At 48.0% G+C, this 21,495-nt stretch overlaps 1 protein-coding gene and 1 long non-coding RNA gene across 11 annotated transcripts in view; both read right to left on the bottom strand.

Annotated features, from left to right (window-relative positions):
• The window catches only part of LOC131402779 (ral guanine nucleotide dissociation stimulator-like), a 130,161-nt gene extending 108,666 nt beyond the window's left edge, over positions 1-21,495 (bottom strand). For 2 of the 10 annotated variants that reach the window (XM_058537329.1, XM_058537330.1), the window contains exons 1-2: positions 21,241-21,495; positions 20,808-21,124 (exon numbers count right to left, since the gene is read on the bottom strand). In XM_058537329.1, the coding sequence (XP_058393312.1) occupies positions 20,808-21,124; positions 21,241-21,343 (420 nt within the window). In that variant the 5' untranslated portion in view covers positions 21,344-21,495. Of the gene's footprint in view, positions 1-7,221; positions 7,293-14,928; positions 14,953-15,287; positions 15,379-15,587; positions 15,710-15,954; positions 16,103-16,698; positions 16,774-17,174; positions 17,259-19,347; positions 19,452-20,069; positions 20,639-20,807; positions 21,125-21,240 lie in introns of those variants that run through there. The other 8 variants (XM_058537324.1, XM_058537325.1, XM_058537323.1 and 5 more) reach the window with 8 other exon arrangements.
• On the bottom strand, positions 680-7,174 carry LOC131402787 (uncharacterized). The gene is made up of 3 exons (XR_009218964.1): positions 7,150-7,174; positions 1,998-2,139; positions 680-845 (listed from the first exon to the last, which is right to left on the bottom strand). It is a non-coding gene; the product is annotated as an uncharacterized LOC131402787 (long non-coding RNA).

The following is a 21,495-nucleotide window of genomic DNA, read 5'->3' on the forward strand; positions in this document are numbered from 1 at the left end:
ATTATTACCCAGAGAATAAAATAAATATCCATGAGTCTATACTGATATAAAAAAGACTCCATAAGAAAGGAAGAAAAGAAGAAAAAAAGGGGGAAAATAGAATGAGAGAAAGAGAGAAAGAAAGGAAGAAGGGGTGGGGGATCTTCCTCACAGAATTCCAAATAATAAATGCGGCTGGATAGCATGAAATAGAAAATCGCCACTAGAACACCACAGTAACAATTACTGTGGGCAAGACTGACTGATGAATGCAAAAACTGTGAGTGAAACTTAAAGAAGAAACAGTACATCTGCAGATCCTCAAAGCATCTCCCTCCAAATACTTAACTTTTTTCTCTTAATTTCTTTAAAAGACCTATGACTATTTAAAGCAAAAATTATAACACTGTATTGTGGGATTTATAACATGGGTAGATGTAAAATTTATGACAATAGCACAAAGGACAGACAAAGGTAAATGCAACTGTTCTGTAGCAAGGCTTCTATATTTTACATTGATTAAACTGGTGCACTATTGAGTCTAGGTAGGCTGTGCTATGTTAAAGATGCATACTGTAATCTGGACCTACCACTAAAAACTGCAAAGGTGTGTCACTTAAATGCTAATAAAGGAATTAAACAGCATACAAAAAGGGTTTGTATAAGAATGTTTGCAGGAGATGACCTGCACACCCCCAGGAGAAAGACGAGCGCACTGCGGGGCATCCACAGAGCAGAAAGCCCTCAGCCGTGCAGAGGAGCAAACGCTGACACACACATGCTGGGTGAGTCTCTTCCACCTCGTGCCGAGGGAGGCAAGCTGGACAGAAAACAATACACGTGGGATGATTTCAGCCAAGATGAACCTATGGTGAAAAAACCAGAACAGTGGTTGCCTCGGGGGAAGGATAAAATTGCCTGGGAAGGAACAGGAAGGAGTTTTCTGGGGGTGATGGAAATAATCTATTCTTAAAGGGGTGAAGGTTATATGGGCATGTTTATTTACCAAAACTTTATGATTGAGACTTGTGCCTTTCAGTGTGCGTACATCTTACCCCACCACACACACAAAAAGGACTAAAAGAATAATAAAGTCAGGTGGGAATGGGAAGGAGTGTGGATGAAACAAAAATGGCAGACGATAAGTAGTTGTTGAAGCTGGGTGATGGGCCTACTATGCTATTTTGTTTATTTTGTATACTGTTTAAATTTTTCCGTAATAAAACACTTGTATAAGAAGACAAACTCAATATACAGTGTTCGCTGGTAAGATATCGGTTACCTTTGGGGAGGAAGGAGGGAACAAGGGATTGTTGTGGCCTGAGTGAAGCTGGTGCTAGTTCTTGGTCACAGGAGTGTGTTCACTTTGTAATAATTCTTTGAGGTTTACATGGATGACTTCTGCATATATTTCTGTACTCATGTTATACATCAACAAATATTTTAAATCCTGCATATTTGCACAAAGATACTAACTCAATATCTCAGAATAACAGCAGTGTTTTGTTTTAAAGTGGAACACATTCACTCATGACGTTATCAGATGGATTTTAATATTCCCAAGTATATATTAATGCCCTCACCCTTGCGTGGCGCCCTGGGTCTTTCCATTTTTGCCTCAATTTGGCAAGTGGTGTGGCTTTGAGTTTTTATGATGCAATCTTTTCCCAGCAAGGTCCACCCCCACGATGATGCTCACCAAGGCCTTGACACCTAGCACAGTGCCTTGTTCACAGCATGCACTCAAGACCTGTGGGACTGGGTTGAATGAGGAACAAAACGAGGAGCAACGATGTTCGTAACTCATATCTAGGTGCCATATCGTGACTTAGGAAATTGGTAGGATTTTTCGATAGACTTGCTATGCCTTCTAATTTTTCCTATTTAAAACAATGGGAAATAGAGTCTCAGAGTTCTTTCTCAGAGAAAGTCTGACATTTCAAGCACAGATTACTGACAACTATTAATGGCATATGACTTTCCCACCTCATATTAGTTTTAAGTTTTTAATTCCTTACCTTGGAAATGACATAACTTTGCTTCTTCCAAATCTTGTGGTAATACTGATGCTTCAGAAGTTGGACCACGGATATTCTGCTGTTGTGCGTCCTCTCTGCAAACTAGTGGAGCTGTGCATCCCAGTCTGAGAAGGGTGTGGTCCTGTAATATTTAGAGTCAATCAGAGAAGCTAAATGGAAAAATGACTTAGGAGAATTATCACCATAACGCCCAAGAGCAACAAATTATTTTTCTTAATTATTTTGTGATTCTGAGGGTATATTTAAAAAGGGATATTAAAACTGGTTCCCAAGGAGCCAGCCCTATAGTAGAGCAGAAATTGCATATTACCTTCCTACACAAACTTGCCTAACGTTGTGGGAAGGACCAACGGGAAGTTTCGGTGTTGTTGCCTGTGTTAACGAGAACAAGAGGTCCACACTTGGATAAGGAAGTCCAGTGAACAAGCCTGCGTGCATCGTCGGAGAAGGGACATGCGTGTGGTCCCCTGAAGTGGCTTAGGGGTCACTTACAAGTGCACCTGAGTTTCCTGTCTGTATAATGCAGGAATTGGGGCTGCCCACTGTGATGTTTTCTCCTTTTTATAACATGGCTCAGGGCAGTCCTTCTAAGATGCCTGACCAAGGTATGGGCCCTTCTTGCAGGCGAGTTCCAAAGAGGATCTCTGCAGCGACCCTGACCATGGAGTCCAGAGGGAGGATCACGGCAGCCTGGAGGGATGGAGGGGATGATAGGACAGGTGGCCTTGAAAAGGCAAATTCCAGGATCCCAGTCACCCTGTATTTCCATTTTAGATATTGAATTTACATTTCAAATACCGGCCAGGGAGCTTCCACGAGGGCTGCAAGCATCGTCAGCAAGAGCCAGGCTGGTGAGCCCCACCCCTACCTGAGTACTGTCTCAAGGGATGCGGCCCAACCACCCTGCACATACTCTGGGTGGTGGACAGGGCATGGAGGGTGGGCATGGTATAGAGAAGAGGCAGGGTAGAGGGTGGGGTGGAGAAGCAGAGTGGGGCCCAGTGGTGGAGGGACAATGAGGGAGTTGGGCCCCCTAGCTGTGCATGCTGGGAGCTTTTGTCTCTTAACCGCTCCCAGCCAGCAGCCTGCAGGGCTGCAGGACTACAACTCCCAGGATGCTCTGGGCATGGGGCGGTGCTTAGCCCTGGGGAGAGGAGGAGGGCAGTGTGCTCTTTGCCAAGGGCCAAACTGCCCTGGGCTTAGGACTCTGGTTCTTCACCTGCTCCACGTGGACTGAGTCTCAGAGGGATGTGATGGGACGAGCGGGACCAGTGAGTTAGGAAGCTGTGGTGGCTGCATGGGCAGCCTCGGGCCTGCAGAGTGCAACTGCTTTTGTCCAAAATAGAAGCTGGACTCGTGCCTCTTCTCCACCGCCTCACTCCTCTGCTTGATTCCTCCTCCCACCTGCATGCCTGTGGGTCTTTCCACAGCCTCCTACCTAGTCCAGGGCCAGGTGCTTCTCTAAATTGCTTATGGGAACTGGTTTGACATCCCAGAAACTTTCCACTTTGCCTGCTGCCCTCTGCCTTCTCCAGCAAAAGTGCAATCATTTCATCAGCTTTTGAGAGAAATTCGCTCCTGTGGCCCCTCTTGCAAGCACAACTTAAGAACTGTGCAGGGTGGTAACATTGGTTGTTGCTTGCCTTTTTTGCAGATGTGGAAGTTGAGGCATCCATGAGGTTAATCATTGGTTTCCCCAGGAGCCTCTGAGAGCAGAGGAGAACAACCCATTTCCCAGGCAAGTATCCAGTAGAACGTTTTCATCAACACATTCTAGTGCAGAGGCCTCTGAAACAGCATCCTTAAAATGAGAATAGCTTAAGCATTTTGCCCTTTTGATTGATCACCTAATCTCAGCCCAGGCATGAGTGGCCAGTCTCTCAGGGACACGGGTGATGACTCTCATCCCTCAGGAAGAGACCGGTGGTCCAGCTTTGGGAGAGGGATGTTCAAGGTAGACAGCACTTGGGCAGCATTTGAAACCCGTCAGCTTTAACATCTCTGCTTTGGATTCTGGCAAGGTTCCAGGATAAACATGCTTAGGGATAGTCAGATGTACCGTATTCTTTAAAAATTGATTAGATTGGTGAAAGGAACAGAGCATAAAGTATCCTGCTTATTTGCAAAAGATGAAATGCAACCAAGACCTTCTTGTTAATTTTTTTCTGCTCATTCTCTTGACTGTACTGTATGCTTGAATGCAGAAACAAAAAACTTGAATTGCCAAATTCTCTTTTCCTGATATTGGTAAATTAACTTAAAAGTTTTAGTGAAAGGTGTGGAGGAGTGGTTAGCAGCTTTCATGATTTACGTCCTCCCTAAAAATCTGGGCGTTGATCTGCATGAAAAAAGTCCTTGTTTATATTACACAGCCCAATGGGTTACATTTCCGATTCCTGAATGTGGCATATTATCAAAACAACTGAAGGGGCCGGCCCGGTGGCGCAAGCGGTTAAGTGCGCGCGCTCCGCTGCGGCGGCCCGGGGTTCGCTGGTTCGGATCCCGGGCGCGCACCGAAGTACTGCTTGGCAAGCCATGCTGTGGCGGCGTCCCATATAAAGTGGAGGAAGATAGGCACCGATGTTAGCCCAGGGCCGTCTTCCTCAGCAAAAAAAAAAAAAAAAAGAGGAGGATTGGCGGATGTTAGCTCAGGGCTGATCTCCTCACAAAAAAAAAAAAAAAAAAAAACAACTGAAAAACCTGGTCATGGAAACTGGACCCTGTCACTTTGTCAAGAATTGCCTCTTTATGAATTAGTGACAAGTGAATTCTTTAACATTTTTGTAAAGAACGGAAGAGAAACTCTGTAGTGTCTCTGAATGTGGCAAGGCGGGGAATTCTCGTTAGACCACATCCTCGGGTTCTTCTCTCATGTTCAATAGGCCCAACTGATAGTCCATGTGGTCAGGTGTAGTGCCACTCCCCTAGTCCCCAGTGTTCCATCCCACACTGGCCTGTGCCCTCTTCAGGGGGTTCTGATGACACTCTTACACAAATGTTGGAAAGAGACATTGTAAGATGAGGATATGCATCATCTTGAAACAAGGATTAATGTTGAGGAAAGTCTCAGGGTCTGTGTGCTCCGATGCACTGCTGTTGGGGTGTGGCTGCAGTGACCACTGTGCTCCCAGCAGTCCCCACAATTGTTGTCTCAGACGTTTGATATCCTGGCACAACCACAGCAGCTGTTGACAGAGCTGGGCGCTCATCATGGTGCAGTGTCTTCGGTCATATTTTATGGCTCTGACCCTCCTCTGCTTGCCTCCTTCCCATTCCTATCTGCTGTGTTGATTGCTTTGTAGTTGTTTCCTAGGAGCCACTGTGTGTAACTGTATTCCACAGCGTCTTTAGGGATCCACCCTCACTACATGAGTCCCTGTACAACAGCCCCTTATCCTGGTGTAGCCTGTGTTCATCGTCTCTAGTGGCGCTGTGAAGAACCCTGCTTACTTGGAGCTCCTCTCATTCTCACGCTGCTGGGGCTGCTTACGAAGCTGGGCATCTCGTCTTTGGTCTCATCAAGATTATTCTTTTCATCGATTATTTTGAATTCGGATACGACTTTGTTAATAATGTGGACACTGGCTGTCACAGGCACTTTTATGTATCTTCCCCAACAGCTCTGTGAAGTAGGTCTGTGATCCACATATTACAGGGGGGGACACTGAGGCTCAGAGACGTCAAGTAGCTTCCTTCACTTCACACAGTTTCTTGGTACATTTTGAGTCTCCTCCTGGAACTCTGCCTCTCAGGAGTGTGCACTTAGCTGGTGTTCCACTTTGTGCCTCTCTGCCAGACCCCCTCAAGGCACACGCCCCATCCTGAGTCCATTGTCTGCTTGATGGCAGTCACCCTGCACAAACAGGCTCTGGGAAGGGAGTGGACTAGCGGTGCGTGGTCCTCAGGCTTACCCTGGGCAGGTTCTAGGTTCATTGCGAGAGCTGGAGCAGTGGAAGATACTGACTGTCATTCACCAGGAAGGTTTGTTATGTAGAAATACTCCACCGACTTTTTGCAGGTGTCATGTCTTCTTTGTCTTCATTGCTCCTCTGGGCTTCTCCTACAGTCCCTGCCGTGCAATAACATACATTACAGAGACTAGTGAACATAATACAGTTGCCCTGCACCAATGGTCACATCACTCATTTTTGTAATTGTGAAAGAAATATATTCTGTAAAAAAAGTCAAATTACACAGATCTTTGTTGAGTAAAGTGAAGCCTTCCCCTTCCATCCCCTTCCCTGCAAACTGGCTCCCCTACTCAGAAGGAACTATTGTTAAGAGGTTGGAGTTTATCCTTCTGGACATTTCCTATGAATTTATAAATACACATAAAGATTTTTTTAACATAAATTACATAACTGCATCTTTTTGCAATTTGCTGTTTCCCAAACCATATATCATAGACGTCTCTCCTTATCCGTGCACGTCACTCTAACTTAGCTTTTTAGACGTTTTAGAGGTATTCAAAGAACAGGAATACCATGATCTGTTTATTTCTTCTTCGATAGAGATGGGATGATATCCAGTTTCACTATTATACATAATGCTGCAGTAAGATCCTTGTATGGAATTTATTACACTGCTATTCAACCGCTCAATTTGCTTTGTTTCCTTTTAGTCGGAGACTATGATATATTTTTAACATTTTTATGGGAATTATTTTATAGGGAAATTAATTTTATCACTGAATAAAGACTTTTATGGAAAAACTGCACTTCAAGGTCATCCATCTCAGTATTCTGGAGAAAAATCATGAAACTTAGAAGGTATTCTGCTTGCTCCATCACATTCTAACAAGTCATGTTAACAATTTAAAGTTGAGTCTTTGAATAGCCTCTACTTTCTCTGTTCAGAAGAAGGATGACTTTTTCGTGTCTTGAAAACTTTTGACTCCAGGGGCTCTCAGTTGGGCTTCAGAGAGGATAAGATATTGGTGTCGTATCTGTTTCCTTCAGCTGTAGGCTGCATCTTCTAAAGATCATAGAATTGAATATGGTCCAATAGATATATATGATTTGGGTCAAAAATTCAAAGTAATGAACCCAAGATAGGAATCTATAACTTTGGTTCTTAATAAAGAATTTCTTTTGATAGCCTCAAGTCTCTGTGATTACTAGTAAAAACTCACCTATGGGTGAAGAGATGTGGTTCTGCTGACAATGTCTGCCTTGAATACCCATAGCTAAGTCTGCCACATCCATAGCTAAGTCTGCCACATCCATAGGTAGATTAGACTTGACTTCTGGAAGACCTCTGCCCTTGGTCTTTGACCTGGGAAAAATAAGAATTTTAAAAAGCTGCTGTTATTAGCACTCAATGCTAGAAATGCCCATTAAAGAGTGATTTTGATTTGGTAAACCAAAGGGAGTATAAGCAGAACAAAGTCTTTAATATCTACAAATTTCAAAAAATTCTAATTTTTTTAAAATATAACTCTATTTTTGCCACAGTTCACACTGTCTATATATGAATGAAATATCCCTCTGCCCATTTCTTAAGTTGTTTCCATTGATTTGATGGATTTATCCTCTAATCCGGATTCCAAGTGTGAAAGAACATCTTGGTCCTTCAAAGAAAATAAGCCATTGAAATTTGATTTTCTTTTAGCTCGGCCTCCTACAGGTTTGAGGAATAAATTATCATGTAATGATACAATGATTTTGAAATCTAATTGTTAATTACAGGGGTGTAAGGGATGATTGAATGGTGGTTCATCCCCATGGTCAGGGGTATTGTACACATGGATGTGTAAACACGATTCAGGAAGCTGCTTCAGCCCCGTGACATCCCTGAGAACCACAGTGCAGGAGGATCTAGGCACACAGCCATCTGCCTCGATCTCCTGGGTTACATGTAGATCCAGGGGTCTAGAGAGTGGCTTCAGAGCAGCTACCTTTTATATTTCTCCCCTTCCTTCTCTCCAGCTTATCTCAAACAGTCTTGACTATCATTTTTGTGTGTGTGTGTGAGGAAGATCAGCCCTGTGCTAACATCCATGCTAATCCTCCTCTTTTTGCTGAGGAAGACTGGCTCTGAACTAACATCTATTGCCAATCTTCCTCCTTTTTTTCCCCAAAGTCCTAGTAGATAGTTGTATGTCATAGTTGCACATCCTTCTAGTTGCTGTATGTGGGACGCGGCCTCAGCGTGGCCGGAGAAGCGGTGGGTCTGTGTGCGCCAGGATCCGAACCTGGGCCGCCAGTAGTGGAGTGCGTGCACTTAACCGCTAAGCTACGATGCAGGCCCCTGACTATCATATTTTAAAGTAAGACCAATTATAGTTATTTACATGAGCTGTTTGTTCATTATTGCAGAGTAATAATCAGGCATACCATTAAATATCATTTAATCTACCTAAGTAAATTTATTGTACCTTATAATTGATTAGAACACTAAATTTAGTTCAGAGTTTGATATTCACCAAATGTGTTAATCTGCTTACAACTGCCATGTGCCTCACTCCTCTTAGAAGTGTATCTTTGACCCATCACAAAAATTTAATGAATCAAATCATCATAAATTAAGATTATGTACTAGCTTTTGGATGATCGGGAGGCACATGGGTCCATTTTGGAAATATGCCCATCTGTCTTTGCTCCCCATGGGAAGTTTCTGTTCACTAGGTCTCCAGGTGTCTTGCACAAGCCCTAGGTCTGTAATAGCTTGGTGCCTCTGCTTCTACTTGGGGTAGAAATAAAAGAAGTCAGAGAGACTTACTGAAGTTTTGGAGACTTATGACGTCTACTATGAAGACCATCCATGCATATTGTTCTGGATAAGCTCTCTGTTCCTAAGACTACTAGTTACTTTAAGGGCTTGTCAGGAACTGTGGAAGGTCTGATATTTTACCTTACCTGCAAACCAATAAGTTAGCCTACCATGGTCTTACAGATGCTGGCAAAAGACACGAGACCCATGGGTCAGAGACAGAGGACTTGATGACACAGCAATAGCAGTGGCCAGAGTATCAGAATTTGCACCATTTCACTAAATCCCACTTCCTACAGGGTGATACACAGTGGGCCAGGTGACATGCAGAAGGTTGCACAATCTCAGAGCTCAAGGAACTAACTCAAATCTTTGATAATGGGCAGGAGGTCTGCTGATCTTTGGCCTGGGGGTTGTTATTTTTATTATACTGGGCAGTAAGCGAGCCTGCCCTTTGCTCCAGAGGAGGCCACTCTCTCTATCTTCCAAAGCTGATAGCTCTACACACATCCTTGAAAAGATAACCTGGTTTCACTGGCATTCAAAGAGAAGCTTGGATGAGTCTCGATCATCATTCTTCTGTTTCCTTTATTGAGATTGTGCAAATATGCTCTTTTCTCTGTGAAGTTCACTAACTTTATTCATACATAAGGGATGCTTTTGGTTTTATTTATTAAGTTGAAAGTGTCTTATTAGAGCAAATGATGAAACTATTATGGGTTGGATCTGAAAGTATGCTTTTCCAGGAAAAATGTGAAAGAAGACCAGTGCTCACAGAACTCTGCCACAAGGAGCTGATAGCAACTTAAATGATTTTAATTTGAATACTGTTTTGTACAACTTTCTTCCATCTTCCTTCATCCTCTCTGCTTCCTGTAACTCCCATATGGGAATGGGGCAGTCTCAGGGATTCACTGAACTCATTTACAAAATCCAAATGGTTTTGTCTGTTGTGTTTTTTTATTGAGGTAAAGTTGACATACATCATTAAATTAGTTTCAGGGGTACAACATAATGATTCAATGTTTGAGTATATGTTGAAATGATCAGCACAATAAATCCAGTTAACATCCGTCCCCATACATAGTTACAATTTTTTTTCTCTTGTGATGAGGACATGGCGTATTTCAAGGTGAAGAAGAATCAATGATGATGTCATACTTTTCCATATACAACTTGATGAATTTGGACGTAAGTGTACACCCTTGAGACTGTCACCACCATCAAGGCCACAAACATATCCATCACCTCCCAAAGTTTTCTCTCACCTCCTTTATTACTATTATTCTGTGGTAAGAACTCTTAACATAATATCTACTCTATTAGCAAATGTGACATATGCAATACAGTCTTGTTAGTTGTAGGCACTATGCCATATCCTACATCTCCAGAACTTATTTATCTTGATAACTGAAACTTTGTAAACTTTTACCATCAGCTCTCCATTTCTCTATCCCCCCAACTCCTGGCAATCACCATTCTAACGTCTGCTTCTATGAGTTTGACTATTTTAGATTTCACATAGAAATATTTGCCATTCTCTGTCTGCCTTATTTCACTTAGCATAATGTCTTCTAGGTCCATCCATGTTGTCAAAAATGGCAGGAATTCCTTCTTTTTTCAAGGTTGACGAATATTCCATTTCTTTATCCATTTCATCCATCAGTGACATTTAGGTTACTTCCGTATCTTGGCTATTGTGAATTAGCTGCAATGAACATTAGAGTGCAGGTATCTCTTCTAGACCTTGATTTCAATTCCTGTGGGTATACACCAGAAGTGGGATTGCTGGGTCATATTCTAGTTTTAATTTTTGGAGGAACCTCCATACTGTTTTCCATAATGGCTGTACTAGTTTAAATTCCCACAAGGGTTCCTTTCTCTACATCCTCACCACCATTTGTCATCTTTAGTTTTTTTGATAATCGCCATCTTAACAGGTGTGAAGTGATAGCTCATTGTGGTTTTGATTTGCTTTCTCTGATGATTAGTGATGCTGAACATCTTTTCATACACCTGTTGGCCATTTGTATGTCTTCATTGGAAAAAGTCTATTCTGTTCCCTTGCCGATTTTTTTAATTGATTTGTCTTTTTCCTATTGAGCCAACACAAAAAAAGAGAACAAAATTTCCAGGCATTATGGGTGCTTCCCAGTTGATGCAGATGGTTTTGTATTTACAGGGGTACCAAAAGATCATGTTTCGTGCTTTTTCTTCAGCTTGTTATAAGGCCAGCAGTAGCTACGGCATGGCAGATAATCGGGATCTTCTGGGTTTGGAGGTTTACAACATAAATTAGTGGTAAGGAATTTTTTATTATTCCAAGGAAATTATTGAGATCATAGTCCATGGAATCCAGGATTGATAGGTGTAGGAGGAAATTAAGGTGAGGATTGGTGATCTGGCATTACTTCTGATCTTGAGGGACAGGTATCTACTGCATGAGTGTTTGAATAAAAATGTTAGAGATCAGTAATTTGTGGTGGGTGAATATGTTTTCTGAATTATTTACTTTTGAACATAACCATTTGGATTATGTGAACATCTGGGACATGGGAGTAAGTCGCTGAAAAGAGGTGGTTGATAATGTCACTGTTGATTTAACTTCTATGAACACCAAGTGGTCAATGGATTAAGCAAATGAGTAGTCAGAAAACACAGAAATGGTAGGATTTGGGATTTAGTAAAAGACTGAGGACCGACTGTCCTGAGAGGGAGTGCCAAGACTTGTGCAGTTGAGATTGACAAAGACAAGAAGAGAATAGAATAACACTCAAACAAGGAGGGGGTATTAACAGAATGGAGGGGGAGAAATGATCTGGAGTAGCCTTGAGTTTTGACCTTGAGCGTTCTGTTCTTGATGCAAATCTGCCTGATGACATCCCGGGACACAGGTCAGATCTATCCCCAGAGGATAGAGGGAGGGTGGAAGTACAAAACAGTCAGGATAATTGTCCTAAAAAGGCAGGCTTCCTTTATCATTTGACCCACTTTCATGATTTATTTTTGTAGAATAAGAGGAAAAGAAGGATGATAGTCACTGATGATAGTCTTCACAGAGGAAGCAGCGTGACTGTGGGAACCAGTCTAAACCAAAGCCTGGTTTAAGCATCTCCATCCCTTTGAGGCTGTCCAGTGACATATTCGAGAGGCCGGTTACTAGAATCCTATCCCATCCTGGCAATGACAGATCTCTGGGAGGACACCTTGGACCAGCCCCACCAGGTCTGCTGGCCCGAGAGACCACAAGGACTCCAGGCCTGCAGCAGTGCAAGACAACTGGTAAGTCCTTTCAATCTTGCCAAAGCGTTGCAAAAACTTGCACCTAGTCACACAGGTGAATCCCTGCCAGGTGTGCTCATAGATGGTCTGCACTCCAGGTCCCATGCCCACTCCTGCCGGTCTTCAGATTTGGCAGAGATGATTCCAGGAGCTGATCTGGGCATTCCACAGCTCCACTGCCAACAATTTCTGGTGACTGAGGAAGGTATCAAGAAGGAGCAGAGGGCAGTGAAGAGCACAGGAGAGAGACTGGTGATAGCACTGATGACAGACAGACTTGCTAGCGAGGCAGAGAAAGTGAGGGGCCAAGGAGGACGTCCAGAGAGCAGATGAAATGAAGCAGGCATCTCAGTGAGGTCTCTTGGCAGCTTCCCTAATGTTTCCTTGCTTTGAGCTCTTGAAATTTTAACATATACCAATACTTTTATTAAACTCCACTGCGTGACACAGAAAATATTGACAGCGGTTTCTTTCTGAGGTGAGAGGTTGGGTTTCAGGTGAGGAGAGCAAGATCTTCCTTTTTCATGCTGTTCTCTCCTCTTCCTTTACTATTTACGTTATTTATTTGTACTTGAAAGTCAGCAGCGAGTTATCAACGTCAGGGGATTATTCAGTTTTTCCCCTCACAGTCACAGTAAAACCTACTTAAAGTAGATTATTCTTTTTGTGTAATATTCCAATAGATTACAAAATATTATTTCAAAATTGCTTTTATGTCTATGTCCTCAAATTAGATATTTACTTCTAGGTCTCCATTTTTATGTTCTTTGTTGCATGTTAATTCAGAGTTGCATCTAAGGAAATACCAGATTTCCCTCAGGTTTTTAGATCCATATGTGTTGGAAATTTGATTCATGAAGATGGACATGGCAGTTGGGGGATCGAGCTGTCATCAAAAGAGACCTTTTCAGCATCAGTAATCTGTGAAGAACCCACTGCTTGTTGGGATTTAATTTTCTATGTGAGGGATCAAGCTTTCACTATTGGCTCTTCTCTTTCTCTTTGGAGGGAATTACAGCCTTCCCAGTCTTTCTGTTACCAAAAGACTTTACTAGATGGCTGTGCCATGTCAGGAAGGGTCTGGGATGCTGGGAACCAGGATTCAGCCTCAGCTTCTGGCTGTCCTGAGAAGCTTCCTGGAGGAATCCAGCCTGTGTGTCTAGGTGACACTTGTAGGCATCAGAAAGGAGAGGATAACTCACAAGTGCCAAGCAATTCATCTGGCCCTTGTCTTCAGGGTGTTCCTAAGGGATGAGGTTCAAAATGCCACGTGGTAACCCTTTGAAAGTTCCTAGTCATGGGGTGGGTTCTCGGTGTGAGCTCAGAGCAGTGTCTGTTCAACACTAGATGGGAAACATTTCAGTATTTTAATTGATAAGGCTGTTCATGCATGTCCATGGATCATCAGTGCTGTGGCATTCCCTGCTGGACACCCCACACCCCTCTCATGCTTCATCTTTCAAAGCTCCCAACAGAAATCACACCCCAACAGGTGGTTGTGATGTAACCACAGCACGAGTGGGGAAAAAAACAGAGCAACCCAGGGATGACACACTTCAAGGGCTCGGACCCAATTGCCCCTTTTGGACGAGATGGTAACACCAACACTGAGTGCATAAACTGGAAGATTGTCTGAGACCATGGACCTCAGAATGACATGGGATCAGAAGTCACCCTGGACAGCAAGAGAGAGTGTAGGGTCACTCACAGTCCAGGATTGTGGTCCCTTATCCTGTCAAAGCAGAGCTCACCCATGACCATCAGGCCAAGCCAGGGAGGAGGAGCCAGGATGAACCTGAGAGAGAGGCTGGAGACCTTCTGGGGAATTTCTGCCCTAAAGGGTATTGCATAAGGAAGGCAAGGGTGCTGAAAATCCTAGTTCACAGAAAGCAGTCATGTGAATGGAATAAGGCCCTGCGGTAGCCTTAAAAGCTGTGTCGCAAATCTTTCCCTATGGATTCAAAACGAGCAGGAAAAGGAATTCACAGTCCTGGACAAGGATGCCAGCAGGATTCAAACCTAGGTCAGTGGTGAACACGGAGACCCTAGAGAGGCCTGAGGAGGGAGAGTCCTGCCTGCTTTTAGACCATTTGCAAATGACCTTCCTCGGACCTTGTCCTCTCCCTGTGCAAGTTTTGATCTTTTTACATTGTTTTCCCCACTTACAGCTGATGCAATTCCAGAGATTGAACTAGAAAACTACAAGTTCCTAAATTTGCTCAAAAGAAACCTCCACAAGAGAAGCAGAAACTATTCCCTCTTCCTCCAGAATGTAGAAAGGCAGCCCCTGCCTGTGACATGACATGGTCCTGGGTAGTGCTGTTTTAAAGACACCCACATTTCAGTGGTTGTTGCTCTGCCTGTGAAAGTACCTTCAACATTTAAATCCCAAGAGAACGGGCAGCGGGCTGTGTCTGCTCTGGGAGCAGCTGAATGATACTGAAATGAACTTGTCCTCTGGGTTAGGGGCACTTGGGAGTGTCCCCACTAGCCAGGGAAGGGCCTGGCCCTTCTCCCTTCTCCCACGTACAATAAGCTGATGACCCGGAAGAGTTCTTGATTCAAGGAGAAATGTGAGTTTCTGTGTCTCCCTTACATGCCTACAGAAAGCAATGGAACCACACCACAACTCCCAGGCTGTAAAGGGAACAGGACTTTAATACAATATTCAAATATGGCATTTATTATTTACAACACATAACTACTGTCCCTCCCCAATGGGTGATGAGGTGCTGAGGTAGAGATATCAGGGAACTGGGGTGGGTTCGTCCCCACTCTCTTGGGCCTCAGGAGGCCCCAGGAATCAGCTTACAATTCTCCCCTTCCCGTTAGGTGGGAGGAGCTGGCCCGGTGCATCGCAAGCGTCCCAGCTGTGTCCATGCTGATGAGGATGGGGCTGTGATCGGCCACGGGTACAGGGCTCGGTGTTGGGGCCTGGGGGCTGAGTAGAAGAGTCGGGTTATCTTCGAAGGGCGTCCCTCAGAATCATGGCCCTGCAACCTGTCCCCACTGCATTGGGTGCTCCAGTCCCTGTGCTCAGTGCTGTCAGCCACCAGTACCCCATTTGTCCCTGTCACATGAGCGATCATTTAGTATCATCTATTTCACAGAAGAGGAAACGGAGTCTCAGGAAGCTGAAGAGAGTCACCCCAGTCACAGGACTGCTCAGTAGTGGAGCTGGGATCTCAGTGCCAGCTGTCCAACTTCCCAAGGCCACGCTTAGCTCACTTTACTGAAACCCTAGGAGTAGTCCCCCCAGCCCAGACACTCACTCACCCCTGACCTTGATGGTGGCCGGTTCTTCTGAGCCTTGAGTATTCTGCAGGCCAACTAGGCCTGGGGGTCCAGCTGGCAGGACAGGCTGTAGCTACAGGAGAGAGAGGGACCTGTGAGTCTACCAGGAGCCACACCTCAGGTGTCCCCCCACTGCCTGCCCAGCAGTTGGAGTCTGGGTGTCCCAGAGGTTGCAACACAATAAGACCTGGGGCTGACCAGGGAGCCATAGACACATGCTATCTGGACTGGCCAACAGGGAGAGTCCACTCCTGCCCTCACCCAACTCCTGCCCTACCTCACCTTTCACTCTCGTTGAGCAGCTTCATGTCCTGGGACCAGGCCCCAAATCGATCCTCGGGCTCTAGGTTGTAATTCTTTGAAGCCACCTGGAGCAACAGGATCTCCCTCATGACTCGGTATTCCTGGGGCCAGAGGGAAGGAGAGGATGCAGACAGGGCCTGCGTGGGGGATGCTGCAGGGGCCTTGTGGGGGGTGAGAAGTGGGGCAGGGAACCAGTCCTGGGAACCATCCTTCCCTCCAGTCCCATCCAGGCTCTACCTGTTCTCAGAATGGGAATAATCAGCCCCTCCTCCAGGATGTTGTCCTTGAAGCCATCCTCCCCTCAACCCACCCGACAATTGGATGGGTCTCCCACTTCTCCCTTATCAAACTCTTCCACTCAATGTAAGATACAGGGGGTGGAGCCAGGGGCTGTTCTGCCCAGAGGGTCTCTGATTTCCACCTCCTTCCCTTCCCCTGCAGGGAGTGCCACAGTTGCTTACTTCAGTCCTTTACTCAAGGTTGATCTCATTCCCCTGGAAGGCAGACAGCCAGAGTCCATCAGACAGAGCCCACTAGCTTAAGTAGCCCCCTATGCCCACCTCTTATCATGTTGTACTACTGCCAGGTCCCAAGAGGGAGCCGGGGATCCAGAGAAAACAGGACTTGGACCTAGGCTGGGCTCTGGGCTCCAGAGGAGGAGGACAGGGGCGTGACACTGAGGGACCTGGCAGCACAACCCTCTCTGATGACAGAGTTGGAGGCTGAGGCCTCAGGCAGAGGGGACTGCTCAGCCACTTATGTGCTGCCTGACTTGGGGGGACCCGACATCTCTCTCACCATGGGCAGCATGGGACGGAGAGGCTGAGTCCAGCTCAGATAAAACCTCACGCAGCTCTGCCATCAGGCAACTCTGATCTTCCCCAGCCTGGGGAACCAGAATGGGTGTCTCAGACGGAGCCTCTGTTCACTCATCCCTAAGATGGGCCTGATGCCCCAGCTCCCAGGGGCAGCTGCAAGGCTCTCGTGAGAGAAGTGCCCATTGCTGAGAGCTCAGAGCTCAGTTCGGGGGCTCCTGCATCCCCAGGCTCAGGATCCTGCTCCTCCCTGCCTGGTCCCCATGTTCACCCACCTCGAGATAATCACCCATCGCCAGGTGCAGCATCAGCAGGTCACCGAGGAAAGTGCCAAGATAGGGGACGACACCCTGTCACATGGGGGTTCGGGTGAGATGAGCCTTTGCTGTCAAGTCGACCCTCTGCAGACCCTCCCTTGAAAAGTTCTCACCCTCAGTCTCCTGGCCCACCCCAGGGTTCCCACGGGGAGCAGCCTAGGACCCTCAGCAGCCTCCCCTCAATTCCTCCTCCCTTCACAGCCCAATAAAACCAGACTCCTGCTCCTAACCTCCCAGCGCCAGCTTCTGGCAAATCACAGGGTATGCGGTCCCCGATCCTCCCCACAACAACCCATCCTGCACCAGCTCTTCCAGGCCCCCCTCCTGGTCACTTCTACTGGGGGACTCAGGCACTGTGGCACCAGGAGGAAGGGCCCTCCTCTCTTGATTTGAGGCCTCCAGCTGGGAGGGAAGAGCCCCTCCCCCACAGGCACACTCACCTGCTGCTGCTGCTGCTGCTGCTTCTCCTGCACTCTCTGGGGGATGATCTCCGGGGGGGCAAACGTGGAGGGCCCCTCCTGCCAGGGTCGAGGACAGTGTCAGCGGGCCATACTCCCCTCACCCTATTTCTCTCCAGCACCACTGGCCTCCGACCCTGGACATCTGACTCGAGTCAACTGGTAGCAATGCCACTCCATCCTCCAAGGTGTTGTGATTCTAGAACAAGCCCAGCTCGAACTCTCACTCTGAGTGTGAGCTTGGGCTTGTGGCCTGGCCTCCCCAATCCTCTTTCCTCATCTGGAAGGTCTGAGAACTCCAGCTACCCTACAGGTTCTCCTGAGGACTCAGTGGCATATGACTGTCATCGTTGTCTTCGCCCTCACCCCTCCGTGTGGAGCAGGCGGAAAGCTCCCACATTCCTTTTCTCCCTCTTATCTCATCACCACCCTATGAGGCCTGCACCACACAATCAACATCCCTCCCTTCCCTGATGAGGAGGCAGAGGCCCAAACAGGGGCAGTGAGTAGCTCAGGGGCCCACAGAGGAGAGGCCGCTTGCCCCTCCCAGCCAGAGGCCCTGTTCCAACATCCTCACCTAACCCCCGCCCCACCACTGACCACAGTACTGTCCCCTGAGCTCTCAAAGCGTGATCCAGGGCCAAGCCGTGGATGGAGATGAAGAGGTGTCTTGGGAGTCTGGTTGAGTGGCTCCTGCCTGCCCCAGTCCCATGGAGTGTCTGGCCCCCGCGGTGGAACAGAGGCCATGCCAACGCCTTCTCCTCCCCAAGGAACCCCTCAGGATATTCCCCTGCCCTGAACTCTTTCTTTATCCACTCGGGAACCGGACACCCAAGGTGCATACTCTGATCCACAGGGAGGGGAGTGACAGGAGGCTCTGTTTCCTCATTTACGTCAGATCCCAAGGTCCTTTCAGCAGTATCCACTAAGAATCCATCAGTTGCCTAGACTCTTCACATAAGCCACCTGTGGCATATGTCATTGCCAACTGGGCACTCAGGTGAGACTCCTGTGATTGACTCAAGTGACTGCTCTAGGGGTCCAATGGGGAGTCACAGAATGCACACACATCTTTCTCTGGTCCAGATGTTCAGACCCAAGGATGAGCAGACTGTTTGTCCACCTGGGCCATGGGAATCTCCTGTCGTTCCCAAACTTGGGGTAGGCAGGGTGCCCTCCACTTTGAGACTTGGTGAAGACAGAAGGAGCGGCAGGGAGCTGGCTTCTTGAGGACAGGTTTAGGCTGAGGGCTAAACCCACCCCAAACACCCAACAGCCTGGAAGAAGCTACATCCATCAGGATGGATGTGCATGGAAGCCAGAGACCTGCTGATGGCGCCAGCTCAGCAACTCCTCCTGGAACAGCCCAGCCAACACCACTGTGTCCCATGACCAGGGCCTCCTGCCCACAAACCACACCCCGCCCACCCATGGACCAAACAGATCCCTCTGTTTGTTAATCTGGACAAGATAGACATGAATGTTTCAGAGAACGTTCAAGCGGGAAACAATCAAAACCACAGAATTTCCAATCCCCCTCCTCCCACCTCCCTCCTCTCTTTCCAGACCCCGAGCCTCCACTCTAACTTGGTCATCAGTTTTCTGCTCAAAGACTTGTCTTGGCTATAGAGCTCCTTAAGTTTCTTAGAGCTCTCCCTGAGGGGAGGGGAAAGAAGGAAGGATAAATTTAGGAATGATGTGCGGAGTCTGAGTGCAAACTCTTTTTCTTTGCAAACCTGAGAGTTTCAAACAGACTGGAGGAGTGTTCTCACTGGGTTCCTCTGAGCGCTAAGGTCTCGTGGGATGGGGAGGGAACTCTCCTGTTGGTCATTGGGGTCTCCATTCCCCAGCTCTACAGAGCACCTCTGTTTTGACCACTTTGAGTTTCAACTGGGCGTAGATTTCGGTTGCCATAAACACTTGAAAATCTCCAATGTGGCTCAACCCTGGCATTTAGGAAAACTGAGTCCTGAAGCAGAACTGGTGCACTAAGGACCCAGGGAGGCTTAGAGACCCCCCACCGAGGCCCAGGCCCTGTCCCCAGCATTTGCTGCCTCCCAGGAGTTCCCACGTGACTGAGGGGGCAATGGCAGACATACGAGAGATCCCCCATCCACCCTGATCCTCCTATGGAGAGGGGCCTACCCACCGGGAAACATCCGCCCACGTGTTCTTCAGGTGGCTTATGGAGGTTTTCTGCAGAGCAGAGATGACAGCACGGAGCGAGGAGAAGTTCTTCAGGATCTCGCACTCCTGGGGAAGGGAAGAGAATGAGCTGTGAGGTGGGGCGCTGGAGACCCGCTTGCTCTAGCTTCAGTCCCCTTCTATTTAAAACTCCCCTCCTGGATGAGACAGATGCTCAGGGAGCCCCAGAAGGGCACATTTAGGACCCAGAGAGTAACACTCACAGGGAGGAGGATTTTAGCTCAACCCAGGGAAGGAGCCAGGGAGGAAGTGAGCATCCTCCCGCTGGGACCTGGAGTCAAGGTCAGCGGGCCCCTGGCAGGAAGGGCCTAGGGACTGTGCAGGGGCTTAGACCACACACTGCAATCCTGGGAGCTGATAAAGGTGGAGAGGCGGTTCCCAAGGCTCCAGAGAAGGGCTCCACTGGGCCTCCCGCAGCACACCTGGGCCACCTAGATCCAGTGCTCCACCACCCTCGCCCTGTCCTGGGCTGTCATGTTCGGGTCCCCGAGGCAGGTGGTGACGACGAGGCTGACCACCCTTCTGAAGTGGTCGACGGTGGCCTGGACGGTGGGTGCCAGGTGCTCATTGCCGGGCTTGTTCCTCTTGCCCCAGGTGGAGCCCAGGCACTGAGAGGGCACCACCTTCCGGAAGAGCTCCTGGGGAACAGGGGGAGTGTCATCCAGCCCTGCCACACCCCAGCTCCGTGTCTACCACCCCCAAAGTGCCGCACAGGGGTCACGGTTTAGAGCTGGAGCTCAGGAAGCTCAGGATGTGGTCTGAGCCTTGTGAGAGTCCCTGGGTTTTCTTCTCTGTCCACTGTGGGCACCCAGCACAGGATGACCCAGAACCCAATACTGGCAGGGAAGGGAGGGGGCATTTGCACCCAGCCCGTCCTGGCTAACTCCAAGCTCCAGACGGTGGCTCAACTAGGCTCATCCCAAGGGGGCATCTTCCACCACCCTGATGCCCGCTCTGGTCCCACTCCGATTCTGATGCACATTCCCCTGCGGCAGCTACAACCACAGGCTCTGTCTGTCTCCCTTGTAGTGAAGTACACATCAGGTCTCTAATAAATGCTGAGGCTGTTGAGCCTCCTGAGCAGCCGGTTGGGCCACCAGGGACCTGGCTGCACACAGTGAGTTCCCCTCCCCCACTGATGGGCCAGGCCCCACGCAGCTTTCCGTCTCTTCTACCTCATGGAGCCGGCACAGCCACTCTGTGCAGCAGGTCCTGTTAGTGTCCATCTCTACCCTCTGCAGGTGGACAGCAAAGCCTTGGGGGTTCAGAAAGTTGCCCAGGTCGTACGGTTGGTAAGGGGGAGCGCCAGGATTTGGGCCCAGGTCATAGGAGTCCGGATCAGGTCTGGGGCACTAATGGCAGAGGGAAGGCCTGCCCCTCCGCCCTGAGAGCCCAGCTGCTCACCGCATCCATCACGGTCAACTGCTCCGCCACCAGCTTAGGAGGGAAGGCCGTGAGGTTAGGCTTCTTCTCACCCTCCTTAATGGCCACAGGTGGAGATGGACTTCCCACTAGAAGTGATGGTCCAGGTGACTCCAGCTCAGCAGCTCCCACTCCTGCTGCAGCCGACGTGGGCCCTTGCTCCAGCTCCAACACTGCTGAGGGAGGGGACGCTGGCTCCAGCGCTAGAGGGGGTGGTATTGACGGAGCTGGAGCCAGCTCTACCTCCACCACTGTCCACTGCCCTGCTTCTGCCGCCGGCTGGAGCTCTGCAGCTGGCGCTGCAGCGGGATAAAGGGAAAGGTTCACCCACATAGCTGACTTTCCACGTGTCCTTCCAAACACAGGAAAGATCCCACTTCCCTTCCGGGAATACCCAGCCTGCAGGCCGCCTTACCCTCTGGCTCTGCCTCAGTGGCCTCCAGAAGCTCACACCGGGCAAGGGAAAGAGGGTCACGGCAGCTCAGCTCCGAACCAGGCAAGGTGACCTGCATGTACATCCCCTTTAGCTTGAAAAAGTGACAGCCCCAGCCTGGTCCCGCCCTAGTTCTGGTCCCAGCCCGGCGTCTCAAGGTCCTGAGTGTGGAGACCCTCTGCTCCTGCTCTCATCTCAGAGCAGCACTGGATGGTGCGGGTGGGCTCGTGCACCTGC

This window comes from Diceros bicornis, unplaced genomic scaffold (assembly GCF_020826845.1).
Source record: "Diceros bicornis minor isolate mBicDic1 unplaced genomic scaffold, mDicBic1.mat.cur scaffold_265_ctg1, whole genome shotgun sequence".
Lineage (NCBI taxonomy): Eukaryota > Metazoa > Chordata > Mammalia > Perissodactyla > Rhinocerotidae > Diceros > Diceros bicornis.